The sequence below is a fragment of the Chlamydomonas reinhardtii genome, chromosome 2 (assembly GCF_000002595.2).
Source record: "Chlamydomonas reinhardtii strain CC-503 cw92 mt+ chromosome 2, whole genome shotgun sequence".
Taxonomy (NCBI): Eukaryota; Viridiplantae; Chlorophyta; class Chlorophyceae; order Chlamydomonadales; family Chlamydomonadaceae; genus Chlamydomonas; species Chlamydomonas reinhardtii.
This window is the reverse complement of record NC_057005.1, coordinates 6,869,577-6,889,411: the sequence shown is the minus strand read 5'-3', so window position 1 is coordinate 6,889,411 and position 19,835 is coordinate 6,869,577. Positions and strand designations below refer to the sequence as shown.

The 19,835-nt window shown below is 63.7% G+C and overlaps 4 protein-coding genes across 4 annotated transcripts in view; 2 read left to right on the top strand and 2 right to left on the bottom strand.

The window, feature by feature from the left end:
• Nucleotides 1–18: 18 nt before the first annotated feature.
• CHLRE_02g119700v5 (uncharacterized protein) lies at nucleotides 19–6,425 on the bottom strand. The gene is made up of 11 exons (XM_043060035.1): nucleotides 5,932–6,425; nucleotides 5,441–5,664; nucleotides 5,113–5,265; nucleotides 4,690–4,764; nucleotides 4,322–4,437; nucleotides 3,937–4,023; nucleotides 3,624–3,732; nucleotides 3,325–3,394; nucleotides 2,499–2,594; nucleotides 2,177–2,235; nucleotides 19–2,039 (listed from the first exon to the last, which is right to left on the bottom strand). The coding sequence occupies exons 1-11, from the start codon at nucleotides 6,188–6,190 to the stop codon at nucleotides 1,365–1,367; spliced, it is 1,923 nt and encodes a 640-aa protein (XP_042927669.1). The 5' UTR covers nucleotides 6,191–6,425; the 3' UTR covers nucleotides 19–1,364.
• A 505-nt stretch (nucleotides 6,426–6,930) lies between these two features.
• On the top strand, nucleotides 6,931–13,396 carry CHLRE_02g119651v5 (uncharacterized protein). Its single transcript, XM_001702359.3, has 12 exons — nucleotides 6,931–7,327; nucleotides 7,664–7,768; nucleotides 7,949–8,088; nucleotides 8,330–8,480; nucleotides 8,645–9,057; nucleotides 9,559–10,054; nucleotides 10,400–10,471; nucleotides 10,769–10,884; nucleotides 11,274–11,341; nucleotides 11,550–11,669; nucleotides 11,945–12,051; nucleotides 12,281–13,396. Exons 1-12 carry the CDS (start codon nucleotides 7,064–7,066, stop codon nucleotides 12,887–12,889), a joined length of 2,661 nt encoding a protein of 886 aa, XP_001702411.2. The 5' UTR covers nucleotides 6,931–7,063; the 3' UTR covers nucleotides 12,890–13,396.
• Nucleotides 13,397–13,450: 54 nt separating this feature from the next.
• CHLRE_02g119650v5 (uncharacterized protein) lies at nucleotides 13,451–18,816 on the top strand. Its single transcript, XM_043060034.1, has 14 exons — nucleotides 13,451–13,780; nucleotides 13,953–14,041; nucleotides 14,309–14,395; nucleotides 14,643–14,749; nucleotides 14,994–15,166; nucleotides 15,412–15,557; nucleotides 15,838–15,954; nucleotides 16,180–16,251; nucleotides 16,499–16,552; nucleotides 16,749–16,908; nucleotides 17,267–17,317; nucleotides 17,519–17,620; nucleotides 17,920–18,009; nucleotides 18,173–18,816. The coding sequence occupies exons 1-14, from the start codon at nucleotides 13,474–13,476 to the stop codon at nucleotides 18,349–18,351; spliced, it is 1,734 nt and encodes a 577-aa protein (XP_042927668.1). The 5' UTR covers nucleotides 13,451–13,473; the 3' UTR covers nucleotides 18,352–18,816.
• A 2-nt stretch (nucleotides 18,817–18,818) lies between these two features.
• Nucleotides 18,819–19,835, bottom strand: part of CHLRE_02g119600v5 (uncharacterized protein) — a 4,892-nt gene continuing 3,875 nt past the window's right edge. The window contains exon 8 of the mRNA XM_043060033.1: nucleotides 18,819–19,487. Coding sequence (XP_042927667.1) covers nucleotides 19,265–19,487 — 223 coding nt within the window. The 3' untranslated portion in view covers nucleotides 18,819–19,264. The remainder of the gene's footprint in view (nucleotides 19,488–19,835) is intronic.

Below are 19,835 nucleotides of genomic sequence, written 5' to 3'. Positions count from 1 at the left end.
ATGATTGACAGTTCATGCTTGTAGATTGGTCTGACCAGCTCACAGACCGCTACACTCGTTGTACAAAACAAAATAAAACATGTGGTAACCCTAGATTGATTGCACCGTCAAGTCGTTTATGTCGCAGCCTTACCCGTGTGTATGACACGCTATGATACGGAGATGGCCCCCTCTGGTGAGGTTGAGTGCGACGCGTATGAAGACATTTAAGAGAAGAAGTGAGTTATGGGCGCAAGAGGCTGCGCCGATGTCAATGCAGGCGTGGGGATTGCGGTATCGACTGTCACTCGCCATCGCAGCTTTCACACACACCGTGTATTGCGTGGCAAGCATCCAAACGATTATTCGAAAACGCAACATGGAGACATGCCGTGCTCGAACTATGTAGACCTGCGTGTGCCGCGTCTTGCTCATCCAGTGCTTGTAAGTTGTAACGACACATCTTCACTCCTGGCTTGACACCGTCTTGGGACACTCAGTCACGCGGATCTACTGTTCTCCCAATCTTCCTCAAACGTCTCATGCACAGTCCTCATCAGGGATGCTACATACTGTTCATGCGTTGTGATGCGTGTGACATTGGTTTCTAGATCGCCACCCTCGCCGCCAAAACGATTGCCAAGTCCAACCATTAGGAAACGCAGAACTATTGCCCCCCAGGTATGGGTAGGTTCTAGCTGGGTGTGCCCAATCTGCCACACCCAGTTCCACCAATAAGAATGCGCAAACACGCGATTACATGCAGTGCCCATTCGTCATTTGCGTCTTGTTCCTTCGTAGTCCCAACCCGATGCCAAGTGACAGCCAAGCAGCGCAGACCCGGCAGAGTTGCATTCGACCTAGCGCATACAACAGCCGTGACTCCTGCTACGCCTCCGCCTTGGCCTATACACACACACCTGTGCACACTGCGCCATTGCGCTCGGAACTACAAGCACTGGGCGCATACCTTGACACCCCCCAAACCACATCAAAGGCATGAACAACCCGACCCACAATTACCCCCGCCAATCAGCCAATCCCGCACGCGTACACAGCACGCATGGCCACTCACAGCAGCAGTCGGCAATTGCTTGCTTCAAATCACGTGTCGCATAACGTCATGATTTGAGTTCACTTAGTTCATTTGCTTCACGCGCCTCCAGAACCACCGTTCCATCCAGATGCTTGACAGCCATCAACTCGGACCTGCATCCCAGGCCCGCACCATCCTCTTCCACGACACACACGAATACACACACGCTCACACAAACACACGCATGCCTCAGTAAGCAATTCCGACGCGTGATGGGCGGGCCTTGTCCATTAGGATCATGCAACACACGCGCGCACACAGCACCGCCGTTACACTCTCAAGCCAGTAGCTAGGACAGGTCTTCCAGCACCCGCAGCCCCAGGCCGCGCGCCCCGCCCGTGGGCAGCCGCAGCACCTCCACCGGCAGCCCCGCCGCCTCCGCCCGCAGCAGCGCCGCCCGCGCCGCCACGTAGGCCGCCACCTCCGCGCCGCCCGCCAGCACCAGCGGCTCCACAAACACCACCCGGCTCAACCGCCCCGCCGCCAGCGCCTGCGCAAAGAGGCCCAGGTCCACGTACACCGCCACGTCGGTGCCACAGCCCGCAGCAGCCACGGCAGCGGTTGCGCCAGCGGCGCCAGCACCAGAAGAAGGAGAGGAGGACGTGGAGGGTGTGGAAGAGGCGGAGGCGGTGGTGGCGCTCGTGGGAATGAGTCGCTCCGCCAGCTGATCAACAAAGTCGTGTAAGGGGTCCTTGCTGGTCGGCGACTTCCACTGCAGCCCGTGCCACGCACCGCATGAGTCCAGGTGGATGAACACACCCACCACCTCGCTGGCCTCACTGATCGCCCCACAGCCGACACCTGACCCAGCCCCTGCCGCGGCTGTCGCCGCTGCCGCCGCCTCCGGCCCGCCCTCCACGTGCATGGCTGCCGCCAGCTGTGGGTCTGTGATGTTTATGCGGCCCAGCCAGTTGGTGAGGCCCATGTTGGAGGCGCCCGCAAGCAGCGCGTGCGCGTAGCCGGCCTGGGGCCCGGGTGGTTGGAGAAGCGGGGTCAGGAGTGAGGGGAGCAGATGAGGTGAGATTAATACAGTGGTGTGGAGTCGGGTAAGCAAGTGTATGGACTCGCCCCTGGCACATGCCCACACAAACGCGCTCGCACCTGCAGCAACTTCACGTCTGCAAAGCGCTCCACCGCCGCCTCGAAGTAGGTGGGCTTGCCTGAGAGGTAGGGGGGGGGGTTACATTCATGATAAGTAAAGAAATTAAGGCGCAGGGGGGCAGTGGGGCGGCGAAAGGTTGGGAAGGTGCAGCGCGATGGCTGACTGGTTGAGGCATGTCATGTCAGGCGGTGCTATGAACCGCCTCGCGGTTTAGGCGGATGCAGGGCCACAGCGACGAAAGCAGGCCATGCCAAAGCCAACCTAGCTAGGGGATGCGAGGTGAGCGGCCGCGGGGCCCAGGGGCCAGGGAGTTGCACGTACCGTAGGCGTGTGCGGCGGCGATGTACAGCCGCAGTTTGCGTGGGTCCATGAGGGCGCCGGTGGAGGTGCGGAAGTTGGAGTCCATGATCAGGAAGTCTGCGTGTGTTGGGGTGGGTGGGGGTTACATTCATGACTATCTAAGAAGTGAAGGCGTAGCCAGGAGCAGTAGTATAGCAGACGCGTGGGGATACGGGTTGTAAATACCAGCCCAAACTGGGGGTGGGGTTTGGGGTTGATGGTATTTCATGGTGTTGCGTGTTGGGCCGGGCGCGGCAGCACTGCCCAGCTTATGAGAGCGCTCCTGAACAAGGTCACCGCGCAGGATTGCAGCGGCACGCGCTGAACAACAAACAATAGTGCCCCCCTTCTGTAAGACGATAAAAGCCTCGCGCGATGTCTCGAGAGTATATTGTTAGCGTGTATTGATATACCGGCTTACACTCCCCCCCCTTTGATGGGGACCCGTCCTCGGGGCCATACGTCTACGCGTTGGGTGACGACCATTCCACGGCATAGGTGACTCTCCGAGGGCCTAGTTCGGGTAGACTGGCCTGCTTCAACACTTCAGTTTATTTAGGCTTACAGCTTTCATCTTTGAATTAACGCACAGCGTCAGGATCGATCCAGTGACCTCTCGAATTGGTCCGATTTCCCCCTGGGTCCACCCGCGGTAACCTAAGAGCTAATCACTGGTCGGTCTCGATACCATTTGTAAGACGATAAAAGCCTCGCGCGATGTCTCGAGAGTATATTGTTAGCGTGTATTGATATACCGGCTTACACCTTCCCCGGCCCCTTCCCTGCCCCCTTCCCCGCGCGGCCCTACCTGTGTGTGGGCTGGCGGCAATGTGTTTGAACATGGCGGCGCCGTACACCGCGTCCAACACCGAGAAGAACTGCAGGGGGCGGGGCGTACGACAGTGGTTGGGAGATGAAGGGTGGGAGGGATGGGTAAGGGGCGCGCAGGGGAGCTTCGTACACCTGCACATGTGGCAGGGGAGGCGCCCGACGCTGCCGCGCACCACGTCCTCTCAGTCTATACCTGGCCTTTGAGCCCAGTCATTCCCAGCCCAGCCCACCCCTCCCCGCCACCACACGCCACACTACACGGCCCCACGTCCTCACCTCCGGGAAGTGGTGGAAGCAGCGCACCCCCGCGGCCTGCACCACCGCACACGCCTGGTTGAACACCGAGGCGCCGTGATGCACCCGGAACTGCTGCCAGTCCCAGAAACTGACAGTGACAGGGAGGAGGCAGGCAGCTCAGTCAGTCAGTTCAAAAGCGCACCCAAAAACGGACGCGATCTAAAGACTCGATCCAAGCGTAACCACACAAACCTGCAGCCGTACCCTGCCTCTTAAACCCCAACAACGGGAGCACCGCCTACCCCCGCACACACCCGCCCGCGCCCCCGCCCACACCCGCCCGCTGACCCACCTGGCGCTCTCGTCCGGCCCCATGACCGCCCCCGCATGCAGCTTGGGCGGCGCCACCTCCTCCCACGAGCTGAACTGGGTCTCCCACCTGCAGGGCGGAACGGGGCAGGGGCGTGTGCGACTGGGTCGGGCCTCTGGACACCGCTGTGTGCTCGTGCGCCTGGCCCGCCGCGGCCCGCATGACGCCACCCCCCTTCCCAGCCGGCGCAACACACACACACACACACACACACACACACACACACACACACACACACACATACACACACATACACTGTCGTTGCGCAACGTTTTCCTTGTGCTCTTTAACACACACACACACACAGTCCCACACGTGCATGATTCCTAGTGCTCTCTTATACGCACACACGCTCTAACGCACGCACCGGGCGTTGAGCCTGCCCAGGTCTCCTCCCACGCGTGTGCGCATGAGGGAGCGGTAGGAGGCCAGGGCGGCGGCGTTGTAGTCCTGGTAGCTGTCGAACTCCTGGGTGTACTTGGCCTGTGCGGGGTGGGTGTGGGGTGGATGGGGGTTACATTCATGACTAGGGATGGGTGTGTGGTTGTGGTGGAGCGCATGGCGGGGTGTGGTGCAGCGTGGTTGGGGCTTGTGAATATGTTGCGCGCGGGGAGAGGCGGGGAAGAAGGAGGACTGCCACGCATGTACAATTGCGTGGAGCTAGGTAAGTAACTGGTGCACGCATTGCGTGCCTGCGCCTGCCCTCCAAACCCCTGCCCCCTCCAGCCCCCTTACCTCGTACTCGTTGTTGTACACGGGCTGTACGCCGCTGATGCAGCCCTCATACTTGGCTGACAGCCCCTCAACCACCTGCGCGGGCGGTGGACAGCAGGGGCCGGCAGCAAGAGGAGCACATGTGAGCCAGCCGGCTTACGACACACAGCACCTAGCCAAACAGACAGCTCCGCACATGAGATGGACCCACCAATGGTGTCCAAGCACACGCTGTACGCATCTTTGTCCTGTGGCTATGTAAAGCAGTCTAGGCTCCTTCCCTTGTCCACTCCTGCCATTCGTGGTCAGCTAACATCCCCTCCCCCGCTCTTTGCACCTCCATCGCACAATCTCCTCACTCGTGCTCCTGCTTTCTGCTTGGGGATGGTGGAAACATAGCCACCACCACCGCCCGCCGCCGCCCTCCTTCCCTCCCCCGCCCACCTGCCGCAGTGAGCCCAGGGCCACCTCATTGGCGGCGCTGTGGAACCAGGACAGGTGGCTGTAGTTGCGCCCGCCCGCGTCCAGCACGGCAGCGCCCGGGTGCAGCACAAACAGCCAGTCGGGCGCACGCATCAGGTCCACGATAAGGGTCACCTGGCGTGTGGGCGTACCGTGTCCTTGTAGGTGAGTGCGCAAGGCATGCGTGTAAAAAGGGGCTTTCCTTACAAGTACCTTGCTCCGCTATGCTGATAACACCCATACATGGCAACTAGAAACGACTGCTGCGCCCAAGCCCCCTGCCCCCTCTCCTCCCCCTCCGCCTGCTCACCTTCAGCTCCGTGTGGCTGCAGGCGCTGCCCACCACGTCCTCCAGGTAGCCCCACCGAAGCTGCCCCTGCGCCGGCTCCAGCCAGGCCCAGCTGATGGAGAACATGACGGTACGGATGCGCGCCGCCTGCAGCTGCCGCAGCGTGACTAAGAGCTGGTCGACGGGTTCGGGGCCGCCCTTGTGTAGGCCGAACAGGTCGATGAGCTCGGAGTGGAAGATGGTGGCTGGGTCCCGTGGTGGGTAGGGAAGGAAAGCAGGTGGGGTGGGGGAGAAGAGGATGCGTGAGCAGGGGATACCAGGGAAAGGTCCGGTAAGGGGCTGGTCGGGGGGGGGGGCAGGAGTGCAGAGGTGGCTGAGGTGTGTCACGGGCGGCAAAACCCCCCAGCCACCAGATGTTACCCCTGGTTCCCCGCCTGGCTGAGACCCGCCAACGCTGTGCGATTTGCAAGGCCCATGGGAAGCCTCCGCAAAGCATGCTTTGATGAGCTCACCAAATGTATCGTCGACGGACTTCCGCCGGACAGCCCGCAAGGGTTGCGATTTCTGCGACCTGAACCCAAGCAAGCTGCGCCGCGATGCAACCGATTTGCTGCTCGAGCTACTCCATGGAGCTTGGTTTAGCGCCAGTATAAGTATCAGGCATGAGACAGAGAGCGCGGCGAGGGCGCAACACCGCTTGCTGAACAGCGTTGCCGAGCCCTCCCGGCCACGCCAGCTAGATGTCGGCCGTAATAGTCTCATACTCTGCATGTTATTACTTTGTTTTGCCTAGCGCGGCGTAGGCGCAGGCGTCGCAGCGCTCGAAACTGGAAAGTTAACACGCGAACTTTCACAAAACAGCAGCCATCATGGCTCCAGCGGACGCAATGTCATTCAGTATGATGCAATTAACAAGAAATTGCTGCTGGATCCAGGCTTAGTGAGTTGCCGAACTAGAACTGGAAGCGAACACGATGGCAACGGGGCACAAACATGCAAATTAAGGTGTAGCTGATGTTGTGTATAATTTTGTTTCAAAAACTACGAATAAGGAAGGATCGCAGGTAGCTTCCCGCCAGGGCGGGTCCAGCGGGGCATGCGCGCGCCTCGAGGCGCGCAAGCTGATTTTGCTTTTGCGGCTGAGCGCCGCTATGCATGCGGCTGTGCATGTGGATATTTGGTTGGCAGACCGGCGGGGAAGAGCTTCTCGGCACGCTTCTCGGCAGCCAGCGCGGCCAAGTGGAGGTGGGGTACGGATCGGTTCGAACGCTTCGATGGCTTAACTGGAGAGTGCACCGGAAGTTGCGTCCTTGAGAAAGCTTACCTGACACCGTGATCAGCTACTTTGTAGAATGGCTTACAAGGTGGAAGGATGCTGAGGCGTTGGTGGTGGCGGGGGCGGGCCGGCTACCACCGGGAAACGCGCGCCAAAACACACTCGCTGGCTGCGCATGCCGTAAGGGCCGACCCAGAACCGCGTTCTGAAGGAGCCTCATCTCCACATAAGACTGGAGATACACATGAAAGTCCAAGATTAGCATACATGCAATTGAAAGCTAGTATGTTGAGGAACGAAAGAATGGTCCTTTCGAATGCAACGTTGTTGCAGTAGTATCGCATTAAGTTACGCTGTAGCGTGGTCATATGGACATCTACAGCCGACTTGACGCGCTGCCCGACTCGGTCCGGCGTCACATCCTCGACGCAATCGTGGGCCCCCCTCGCCCGTCGCCGACATCTTCCGAACCCCCGGCGACCTCGGCGCTCAGCGCTGCGACATGCGCCGCCGCTCGTCATGGCGGCCCCCAGCCGCCCAAGCCGCCTGCTGCACCAGCAGCGGTGCCTGGCTTGAAGCTGGTTGGTGGGGCGTGTGTGGTCGACGGCTTCCTTTCGCCCGACCTGGTTGAGGTGCGTGCGCTAACACAAAAAACGCATTCAGCACAGTGCCGGGGGCGATGGATCCAGCCCATTACATGGCTCGGGCAAAGGGGACAGGGAATGGGGGAATGGCAGGCAAAGCACGCCCGCGCAGAGCCCCGCTTCGTGGGGGGGGGCGAAAGTTGAACTAAAATGGAGAAGGCAAGAGCATGAAGCCGTTGAGGCACCATCACGAGCCAGCAGCGATGGCTGTGGCGGCCGCGGCCGCACGTGTCCAGGGGCACTGAAGGGCCGAATCGCGTGTTTGCGGCTTAAACCTCACCACCTGAGAGGCTGCTTGCCGCGCTCCGGCATTCACACGCACAGGATGCGCGGCAGGCGGCGCGGGAGGCGCTCGCGGAGCGGCACCGGCAGGCGGCCATTGGCGGGGGGCTGCAGCTGCCGGGCGAGGGCCGTGCCGTCGACACGCAGGTGCGTGCCAATGCGTGCGTTGCGACTCGTGCACTCGGGTGGCCAAGGCAATAAGAATCCGTGGCGTTTCCTTCCTCTCGGTATGGGCGCAGTACCGCATTATTATACTAACTAGCAGTGTAATATGAAATCGCTCCCGTATGTGCCTCGTGTGCTGTGTGCCTCTTGTGCCCGCTGCAGTCGCGGGGCGACCACATGATGTGGTTACACCCGCAGTCGGCCGATGCGGCGGCGGGGCCGGGCGCGGCGGCGGCGCGGCCGCCGCTGCAGGCAGTGGTGGCGGCGCTGGAGGGGGTGCGGCGGCAGCTGCTGCGGCAGGGGTAAGGGCCGAATGGGGCTGGGGGTGGTTGACTCCAATCCCAAGTGAACCAGGACCCGGGATTAGAGAGCGCGGGGGCTGGGGCGGATGGAAGGCGCAAAAGCCGAGTAGCCGGGTAGGGGATGCCTCCCGCCAACCCCCCCCCCCCTTAGGTGCTCCAAGTCCCTTCCTGGTATCCCCCCTCCCCGTCCACCCAATTTTCCTCCTGCTATTCCCCCCTCCCCCTGCCCACCCCTGGCCAGGTACGACGTGGGCGGCAGCACCACCCACCAGCTGGCCGTGTACCCGGGCGGCGGCGCCCGCTACGTGCGGCACGCAGACGCCTCGCTCAGCTGCCCCACCCGCGCCGTCACAGCCATTGTGTACCTGAATGAACAGGACTGGGACCCGCAGGTGGGGCGTGCAGGTGGGGAAGAGGCGGGCCGCAGGTGGGGGGGTGGGGTCAGGGTTGGGGTTGATGTGTTCTGAAGTGACGGGAGGAGAAGGGGCGGGTGGCAGGCGACAAACAACCCGGGCCCTCAAAACCCCTGGCCCTCTCCCCCGCTGTGCCCGTGCAGGTGGACGGCGGCTGCCTGGCGCTGTACAATGTGCCGCACGCCACCTGCATGGCCCACACCACACCGCCGGCAGCCGGGCCGGCGGCAGCACCGGTGCAAGCAGCACACGCAGCACCTGCTGCAGACGGAGCGGCAGGTACCGGGGCGGCGGCTGCGGGCGCCGTACCAGCAGCACTGGTACCAGCAGAAGCAGCAGCAGCAGCAGCAGCGGAAACACCAGCTGCAGCGACAGCGGCAGGAGCGGCAGCGGGGGCGACGCGCGAGCCGGGGCGTGGGGCAGTGGCGCGGCGCGGCGCTGCGGGCACGGGCCTGCAGTGCGGCGAGCCGGCGGTGCTGGTGGCGCCGCTGGGTGGGCGGCTGCTGGTGTTTGAGAGCCACCTGTGGCACGAGGTGATGCCGGCGCACAGGCACAGGTGATGAGGGGAGGGGAGAAAAGCGGGAAGCCGCGGGACCTTGGGTCGCAACCTGCCCCGTGCAGCCCGCTCCATTCACAACGTGCACACATACACACTCAATGTCGACCCTTCCGCCTTGTGTGTCCCGACACACGCACACACACACACACACACACACTGTTTAGCGCGCCCAGGGTGCGGAGCATGGACGCATACAGGTGCATCGCGGGGTCAGGCCGAATGGTCGCCCGTGGGGTTCCAGGCTTATCGCGGGTAAGTATGACTACCTGGGTCACGACAGTCACGCAACGCTCGGTAAAATGGTGGGTATCGGTAAGTAACTCCGTCGCGTCGTTGGGCGGGATTTCGTTTCGTTTTTTAACACACACACACACACACACACACACACACACACACACACACACACACACGCGTGCGCACGCGCGCACACACACACACACACACACATACACACACACCGTATGCAACACGTCGTGCCCCACCCTCCTCACTCTACAGGTATGCAATCACCGCCTGGTTCCACCGCACGCCGCCGCAGCAGCCTCCACCACCAGCAGCATCGCCACAGCCTCCAGCACCAGCACCGCAGGCGCCCCAGCCGACACAGCTGCCGCAGCCGCCACAGCCGCCTGCTGTGCCCCAGGTGGCGGTGGATGCAACCACCGCGGCACCGGGTACGTCCACGTCCACGGCGCCTGCAGCCGCACCCTCGCCCGACTGCACCTCCACCTCTGCAGCTGCGGCGGGCGCAGATGCGGCTGCAAGCCCTGGGCCCCTCGGCTCCCTTGCTGCCGGGCAGGCCCCCATGCCGGCAGAAGCTGCATCCGACCGCGGTGGTGGTATGGCGTGTGTCGGGCGGCGGCCGGGCCGGCGGCGGCCCCGCATCTTCGTGTCCATCGCCGCCTACCGCGACCCCGAGTGCGCCTGGACGCTGCACAGCCTGTTCGCCGCCGCCGCTCACCCGGAGCGCGTGCGCGTGGGCGTGGTATGGCAGGTGCGGTTGGGCAGGGCGGGGTGGGGCTTAGGGCAGGCGGACGAGTGTGTGATTTTGATTGTGTGATTTTGCGTTAAAGCGCACAAGGAAAACATAGCGCAAAGACAGTGTGTGTGTTTACAGAAACGCAATGTGTGTGTGTGTGTGTGTCGGAAAGCAGCGTGCGGTGACGTGCGTGCCGCTCCCTCCATGCGGAGACGCACTTGCATGTGCACACCGTGGACAGATGCTGGTGGTGGTGGTGGTGCGGCCCAGCCGGCTTCACCCCTGCCGCCCCTGGTTGTTACGCACTCGTGACTTGCATGCACGTACGTCGCCCCCCGGCCCCCGCCCCCCTGTCCCCAGGTCCACCCGGTGGAGGACGTGGGGCTGGTGCGTGTGGCCGGAGCCAAGTCACACCCCGAGTGGCTGCAGCGGGTGAGTGCCGGGGACTGCCGGGCCGTTGGAGCGTCATTAACCTCAGCATATTGCAACCGCAGTGGCCAGACCAGGAGCAATGACAGCCGCGGTGTGCACGGCACGTGCGCCTCCTGCTGCCCCTTGTACCGACATCCCATCGCGACCTGCCAACTGCTTCCAAGTGCCAACTGCTGCTTCCAAGTTCCAATCGCTGCGTCATACTATTTTCAACTGCTTCCAACTATCCAAATGCTGCCGCCAACTATCAGCTGTTGCTGCCGCCTGCTGCTGGCGTGTGTGCCGCTGCGTCCGCAGGTACGGCAGGTGGTGGTGCCGGCGGCTGAGGCCACGGGGCCCTGCAAGGCCCGGGCACTGGCTCAGTCGCTGTGGGACGGGGAGGAGTATGTGCTGCAGCTGGACTCACACATGAGGTGCGTGGGTGGGGTGGGGCCTGCGGGAGGGTTTGCACCAGCCCAGAGGGATGGAGAGGGCATTGCACACGCGGCGGCCGGGGGAGTGGGATAACGGAGGAGGTGGGAGAAGGCGGAAGGGGGGACGGGGACATCATGTAGGATGTGGGAGGTGGGGGAGGTGTCGTGGTAGCGGCAAGGACCCGGGGGTGGGACTGAGGAGGTGTGGGGCGTACAAGGGTAGGGAGGTGCTTCGTGGCAACTGCAAACCTGCTTTAAACATCGAGACTTGGCGAGCCAGGCAATGCGCGCCGTGTTTGCCCTGCTGTTGTGGTTCCATGGCCCCCTGCCTGCTGACGGCTGTGTTGTTGCCGCCGCGCATGTGCGGCCTGCCGTGCTCACACTCACAGGATGGTGCCCGGCTGGGATGAGCTGTGCATCCAGCAGCTGGCGGAGGCGGAGGCGCTGGCGGAGCGGGGTGAGGCAGGGTGTAGGAGGGCCACGGCGGGGGTGCGGGCTTGGGCACAGGCCACGCTGTTGTGCTGCTTAGAAGGTTGCTGTCAAGCAAGGCTGCCGAATGCCGCCTCCCAGCCATCAAGCCGGCCCTCCGTGCTGCATGCACGCCTCTCACCCTCATTCCCGACCTCCCCCTCAAGCCCCGCCCGACCTGCATCCCAACGCCGCAGGCAAGGCCGTGCTGTCCACCTACCCGCTGGGCTACAGCGGCGACGGCGCCGCCGCCTCCTGCCCCGACCCCGCCACGGCGCCGGCCACGCTGCTGTGCGCGCGCGGCTTTGAAGCAGACGGTGAGCGGGGGCGCGGCGCGGGGGGCTGGAGCAGGCAGGGGGCGGGGCCACCACAGCGTGCTGGTGGGGGTGGCAGCAAGGGTGCGCCGCGCTGGCTGCCGTACGACAGACCAGAAGAAGGACTGTCCCTCCCCGTGTGTCAGAGAGCATCAGGGGAGAATGATGGGCAGTAGGGCCATGTGTGTGCCCGACCGCGTAAGTTGCTGCCCCCTTCCGCTTGGTTTAGTTTGGGCTGGTATTTGCAACCCCGCCTCCCCACCACACCACCTCCCCAGGCTTCCTGCGCACGGTGGGGCGGGAGCTGCGCCAGCGCCCTGCTGCCCCGGTGCGCTGTGGCTTCTGGGCGGCTGGGCTCAGCTTCGCGCGCTCAGCCTGGCTGCAGGTGCGTGCGTGCGGGCGGGCGGGCGCGTGAGGAGCCTGGGTGTGTGGGGGCACGCGCCAGCGTACGGCCGCATATAGGGTAGCCTGGTATCGGGTGCCCTGTGACCCCCCTCCACGCTCTCAGTCACACGCGCCCACATCCACACGCCCGCACACACATGTACGCACCTCTGCCCTTGTGCTGTCCTCACACACCCATTCCCGCAATCTCCCCATCCCCCATACTGCAGGAGGTGCCGTACTGCCCCGCGCTGCCCCATCTGTTCTTCGGCGAGGAGGCCTACATGGCGGCCCGGGGGTGGACTCGCGGCTGGGACGTGTATGCCCCGGCACTGCCGCTCGCCTTCCACCAGTGGCAGCGCAGCAGCCGGCAGCACACCTACCAGCGGGATGTGCGGGTGGCGGTGGCGGCTGGGGAGAAGGAGGTAGGGGAGAAGGAGGCTGGGGAGAAGGGGGAAGGAGGGGAGGAGGGTGGGGAGGAGAGGGCGGAGGCGGCGGCGGCGCTCCGGCGGCGAAGCCAGGCGCGAGTGCTGGCGGTGCTGCGTACCGGCGGCAGCGACGGCGGCGAGGCAGGCGGTGGTGATAACGGGCACGGCGCAGCGTTTGCGGGTCGGGAGCAGGTGTTGCAGCCGGGCCGTCGGGAGGAGCAGGAGGAGCAGGGACAGGAGGAGGAGGGCTGGCCGGTGGGGCACGTGTGGGGCCTGGGCCGAGAGCGGAGTCTTGCGGAGCTGGCGGCGGCCTTTGGCGTGGATTACGTGCGGGGTGAGGTGGTGCAACCGGAGCTGGCGAGTTGGGGCGGGTTGGGGCCAGAGGCGTTTGTGGGAGGCAGCAGCCAGTGAGGCACTTGGTGGCCGAGGAGGCCGCGGAGGGCTTGTGAATTGAGCGCAGACTGACGCGTGGGAGTGTGACAGGCCGTGATGGAAAAGCGCCGTGTGTGCGTAGTGGGGGCGGGCATGCTGTCACTGCTACTCACCACTGGACGCAGCACTGGCAGCTTGTTTGCGGCTGTGATAGAGGCACTACGTGCAGCGCGTGCGAGTGCGACAGGCCGTGGTGGGAAGGCGCTGCGTGCGTGTGCACAGAGGCCGTGAAATTATCGGCCGGGAGATCACGGTCCCCGGTCTGCCTTACTTGCGTTCTTAGGGGCTGTCATATCATGTATTGGACATGCGCGGTAGCGGTAGCTACCAACGGCGGCTTGCCTCGCCACGCACGAGGTCGCCCTGTTACACGCTCACCTGGTCGGAAACCGAGAGCCGAAGTCATTTACCCTAGCAAATATCACGGCCTCTAGAGTGGAACTGCACAGGCCAGCAATTGAGTCTCGGAGGAACCTAGGGTTCCGACGAACATGGCGAGCAGCTTTGTCGCGCCCCTGTCCCTGGGAACTTCGCCATTGCTCAATGCTGCGATGCGTCCTACCATGTGTACTGTCGCTGCGAGTCGCAACAGCCTGCGCTCAAGGCGTGGAACAGTCGACAGCTCGCCCCGGGTGCCCTCCCGCCGGCGCCAGCGACCTCCCGCCACGCAACCTACTCCCCCACACCGCCGCGCACACCAAGCAGCACCGGCCCGCGGCAGCACCGTGCGCGCCAACGCGGCCGCGGCCGCCGGCCTGCCCGCTGACCAGCAGTCGCCGCGGCCTGCTGTCGCGGCCTCGTGGTGGGTGGAGCTGTTTCGGCCTCTGGAGCACAGGGGCTGCAACGCCGAGCTGCTCGTGCTGCTGCTGGGTAAGGGGTGGGTGGGTGGGCTGGTGGTGGGTGGGTGTCAGGGTGGGTCGCTGGCTTGCGGGATGCGGGGCGTGGGCCGCGTCAGGGTGCGGGACACGGGGACCACCTACCGCCCTGAATCTCCTTGCTTACACCAGGTGCGTGCATGTTTGTGTTTCAATCATGCGTGCAGGCGAGACGCTGTGCGGGCTGGCCACAACCCTGCAGACCACCTTCCTGTTCGTGTACCTGCACCTGGAGCTGGGGCTGCCGGCCCTGGGCGTGAGTGGTGCTGTGTGTGTGTGTGCGAGTTTGCTTGTTTGGGGGAACTGGGGGGCGGGCTTGCATGCTGATGGGGCGGGCATGGCGTGTTGACAAGGACAAGCGGACAATGCAGTTGTTGGGCTGCTGGCTGGCGGGGGCTGTCAGCAGGCGCCTTCCGCCGGGATGTGTGCGCCATCATGACGCGCCGATCGATGCATTGTGCCACATGCCTGACCTTCTAACCCACACGCACGCGCGCTCGCGTGCCGCACGTCGGGCATGCAGATTGTGGCGGCCCAGGGCAGTGTGCACTTCCTGTGCGGGCTGGCTAAGGGCGCCAGCGGCGTGGTGGGCGACATCGTCAGGTCGCAGGTGGGTGGCGTGTCCTGAGCACGTGTGTGTAGAAGATAGAGCAAAATCAAGCAAGGGGGTGTAATGGAATTGTGTGTGCAGTACGACCGTGCGGCGGCCTTCAGACCATCCTAGCCAACGATCTCCCCAGACGGTGCGTGGGAAACCCGCCATAGCTAGCATATGACCTCCTCTGTTGCTAACCCAACTGGTGTGAAACTGCTCCTCGCTCCCAACTACCTCCGTACGTCTGGCCTCACGGCCCCAGTCTCGGGTCATCAAGTTTGGCACGTTCCTCACGTTCCTGTGCAAGCCCATGATGCTGCTGGCCGGGGCCGTGCACGCCGCGCTCGGGCCGGAGGCCTGCGCCTGGTGGTGAGCAGCTGCAGTGTGCGTGTGCCCTGCATGAATGCATGAGGGGAAGGACAGTCGATCGGTTTGTAGGAGGGGCGACGTTCTGTGCTGCAGTACAAACTCGTGGCGCAACCAAGCTTCGCCCTGCCTGGGTCGTGCGTATGTGCCTTGGTTTGTTCACGCTGCATGCCGTATGCATCACGACGCCGCCACCAGCATTGTTACGCCGGCGGCGCCGTGTGCGCTGCTCCATGTGCGCCGCCAGGTTCTTTGTGGCACGGCTGTGCGACCAGCTGAGCAAGAACGTGCGCGAGCCGTGCGTAAACGCGCGAGTCAAGCAGCTTGCAGAGGAGAGCGCCGAAAAGACAGGGCCTGCGGGCGGCGAGAGCAAGGACGCGCTTCAGGCTCGGAAGAAGAAGGCACGGCAAAGCGCATTCGGTAGGCCTACCTGCGGCGGGGAAGGGCAGATACCGGTAGGTTGGTTGGGGCCTTGCTTCTGGGGGCGATGTACAACGTGCCTAAGGCCGGGCGGGCAGCTGCCGGGTGCCTGCAACCAGCGGGCGTGCAGCGGTGGTGCTGGTGGTGGTGGCCTGGTGGGCCGCCCAATCAACCCCTGTTGTGTGTGACACTGCTACGTAACTATCTGCCCGCTGCCTGCGCGGCTACACACCGGCGCATTGCAGCACTGAAGGAGACCTTGGGCACCGTCGCCATCGCCACCGGCGGCCTTTCCTCGGGCCTGGTCCTCGCGGCCACTGGCGGCGACTACACGCTCACCATGGCGGCGTCGGCTGTGCCGCCCGCCCTGGCGCTGGCGTGGTATGCCGCGGTGCGTGGGTGGAGGTGCCTAGCCGAGTGTGCGTGTGTGCAAGTACGTACAGCAGGTGCAGGCATCCACGCACCAGCCAGACGCGGAATTCTGCGGTAGTGTGCTGGACGGCTCATGGGCGGCAGCAGGTGGCGTGTGGCATATGCCGCGGCATGCGCGGCTGTGCGTGCCCGTATGCGGCCAGAGCGCTACATACAGTATGGGTCCCATTGCCTCCTGGCCTCATGTTGCTTGGTTACCGTCTGACCGCCTGACCCTACCTCACAACCAACGCCAACAGCGCTTGCGGGACGACAACGGCGCGTCGCCGGAGCCAGAGAAGAAGAGGACGCCGGTGAAGTGGACGTGGGCGCTGCTGCGGGCCACCTTCAATGCCTTTGACCCTGCGTACTGGGAGGTGGGTGGGTGTTGTTGAGGTACGCACATACGTTATGCTGCAGGTAGGGTGGGAACTCAGGGCGAAAAGCATTCTGACTTGGTCCCTTCCTAGCCAGCCACTTGCTTGTGTGCCTGCCACTGATGCAAGTTGGCATGTCAGCACACCACATCGCGCGTACAGTTGTGTTTCCGAACACATAGAATCACCCATGCACACCACACACGCGCACACACGCACCTGCAGTACAAGGTGGTGAACGTGCTGCTCTGGTTTGCTCGCTTCGACGTCGCGCTCCTGACCCTGCGGGCTGTGGAGGTGAGTGGCTCTACTTAGACCGTCCGCGAGTGAGCGAGGTACGCGGGGAGCGAGTGGGTAGATAGGAAACAGCATGGTGGCAGGTCCTGAGGCCGCCATGCCCGCGCTCATGGAGTATGCGGAGCAACAACGCATCTTTGGCAAGAAGCCAACATGGATCCATCTGCCACCTGCGGCGCGCACTCCCCTCGGCACACATGCAAATCCCTTACACCTGCCGCACACCTCCCACCCACGCGCCCCCCAGGTGGTACCGAAAGAGCTGCTGCCCGCCATGATTGTGACCAACATGACCATGCAGGTGGGTGGGCCCATTATGATCGTGTGCATTCATGGCTTGTCTGTTATGTGTCCGTACCTTACAGCGCGCTCTGGGTGTGTGTCCATCGCTTGCAACGCGCGCATGCTGATAGGTCATGACGTTAACATGATTGCCTGCAGTGTCCATCCTGACCACCCCGCAACACGACACGACACGCACGGCACACAACGAACAGATCCTCCTGACGCCCGTAGTGGGCAAGATCGCCGGCGGTGGCGGGGCCAAGGGCGGCGGTTCCTCCCACCGCAACGCGCTGCTGCTGCTGCTGGCGGGGCTGGGGGTCATGGTGGCGGCCAACGCGTGCTTCGTACTGCCCGGCCTGGCCAACACCTGGGGTGCGTGCGTGCGGGCGTGCGTGCGGGCGGGCAGGCGGGCGTGCGGGCGGGCGGGCGGGCGTGCGCGCGGGCGTGCGTGCGTGCGTGCGTGCGTGCGGCCGACGGATGGATGGATGGAGGGATGGAGGGATGGGTGGGCATGCGGGTGATGCATGGGGTACGTGGCGTCTGCTCTGCCGGCACCACCGGATTATAGCCCACCCGTTATTTCCACCCAATCACACACACGCACACACGCACACTCATACACAGACAGCTGCAGCCGCGTGCATCGCACATATACGTACACAGTCGTGCGTGTGTTCCTTCCGTGTGCCCCCGTGTTCATTCATTCGTTCATTGTTTGCAACGGATGCAGGCATGTTTGCCGGAGCCGCGCTCCTCGGTGTGCACATGGCACTGACGCACGGTGCGTGCTGCTGCTGTTGGGCTGTTAGTTGCAGTGCGTGACAGGTGCCAAATCGCAGCAGCATTAGTAGCTGTAGCAGCAGTGGCAAGGATTAGCCATCACGTGCACGCACCGCTCACTGACGCTCCTTTACTTGCTCATGCTGTTGCTACAATGCTGCTACTGCTGCTGCGCACGCCCGTTTGTTTGCAACAAATGCAGCCAACCTCAAGGCGACGTCTGCTGCCATGATGCCGCAAAAGGAGGTGCCGGGCCTGGGCAGGGTGGATGGAAGCGCCGCGTCCTTTGACGCCTCCCTACTTGGTAGGCGGGGGCGGAGGGGGAGGGGGTGGGTGAGGGTTGCGGCCCTGTATTAGGTATTGTGCGATGAGGGACACACCTAAGTACTGAAGTACCGTGGCTACATACCATCAAGTAGTGGTGGTGATACAGGTCGCGTGTTGGACGGCGCGCGCGCTAGTGGCTGGCCTGCTCGCCGCTCAGCAGGTCACCACGCTGCAGTCGTGTCCCCGCCGCTGCTGACACGGCCAGCCCCTGCCCCCCCCCGCTGCTGCGGCCCGCCATCTACCTACTGCCGCCGCTGCCCCCACCTGTGCGTGCAGGCGTTGCCCTGCTCGGCAGCAACGCGGCGGCGGGCGCCCTGACGGACATGACGCGCGAGGCGGGACTCGGCAACGTGGGCTGCTTCTGCGGTGCGTAAATTGTGTTTGTGTGTGTGTGTGTGTGTGTGTGTGTGTGTGTGTGTGTATGTGTGTGTGTTACTTTGTGCCCGCCTGCCCGCCTGGCCCTGCCCCTGCTCTGATCAAATCCTTGTGCATGCGCGCTTATGCTACCTCCACGTACCCGCCGCCGCAGGTGGCGCCGCGGCGTGCCTGCTGGCGGGTCTGCTGCTGATTGCGTTTTGCACCTGGGGCCACCTGGGCAAGTGGGCGGTCGAGAAGGACGCGGAGGCGGCGCGGAAGACGGTGCGGAAGGCTGCGGAGGAGGCCGCGGCGAAGGCCGAGGATAAGGCCGCAGAGCCTTTGTTGGCATAGATATACTGCCACGTGCATTTTCGTGTGCGATAATTGGGGAAGGAGGGAGGGCATGGATCAGCGAGACGTACGCGCACCTCGAGGGTGGCGGAGACGTGCTTATCCCGCTTGTGCGTGTGCAGTACGGTATGTGGCAGTTGCAGTGATGGTGTTGCGGGCAGCAAGGCCTGGGCCGGGGGTGCTGGTTCTAGGCAGGGCTGCGGCAGGCGTGGAGGGCGGCTGTTGACAATTGGGGGGGGGTGTTCGGAAGGGCGTTGGCTGGATGTGTGTTGGTGTCCTGTGTTGATGCCGCACCAGTGAACCTATAGCGTCGCATGCCAGCGTATGACTGACGGACGGTGGCCCCAGCCTATTGACTGTGATGATACAAGGTGCGAGCGGCCAGGGGCCCAAGTCTCGTGATGTGCACAGTGCACGCACCTCAAGGAACCCATCCACCACTTCCAAACGCGCTCTGAAAGGCTCAGTCCAAGCGTCGCACGTACATGTGTCACACTCACACACGCGCAGTTGCTAGCGAGCGCGCAATCGGCAGTGGACACCCGCCTGCGTAGTGCGCATCCAGTCTGACAACAACTTGCAGATTACGGTAGCTATGCACAGCAGCCAGCAATACAACACAACCTCCGCACGACGTACGGCGGCTCAGTCGATCGATACAGCATTGAACCCTTGCCTGACAGCAATCACTGCTGTGTATGTGCCCCCCAGCCTTTACGGTAGTCAAACCACTGCAACATGCACACACCCCACATGATGTTGTTAATGTACGCTACGGTTCCGCTGCCCAACCTTGTTTCCCATATTACTCCCCATGCCACTGCATCATGTCACCGCGGCACCGCCACCGCTGCACGACAACTCCGCCCCCTCACGACCGCCACCGCCACCGCCACCACCGCATGCAAGCTCATCACGCCACTGTGCGGGTGCGGCCGCCGTCCTGCCGCGCGCCTCCTCCTCCTCCGCCGCCGCCTCCTCCACCTCCTCCACCGCCGCGCACTGCCGCCTCCGGCACCCCTCCTGCGGGCGCCTGGCGTGTGGCCACCCCCAGCCGCATGCCGTAGTTGACGCGGGTCTCGCCGCCGCGGCGTGTGTTGTCGTGCAGGTCGGCGTCGAAGGCGATGGCGCCGCGCCTGGAGCCACGAGGTAGGGGCGGGCGGGGCGGGGGCAGGTGAGAGCGCGGGTAGGGAGCGGGCGGGCGGGCGGGTGGGGCCGGACGCGGGCGTGGAATGAACGTAACGAAGCAGCCGGCGGGGCAGCAACAGTGTGCCGTTGCTGCTCTCCGTGGCCCCATTCCTCCCGGCGCCACTCCTCCCACCATTCATCCAGCGTCACACTCGTCCAGGCGACTGAGAAGCACCACCCTCCACACGCAACCCAGTCAATCCCATATCCCAAACACTGTCACCCCAGCCCCCAGTTCCATCACCGCTAGGCCCATAGCTCATTGCCCCCCCCCCCCCCCCCCACCCCCCACCCAC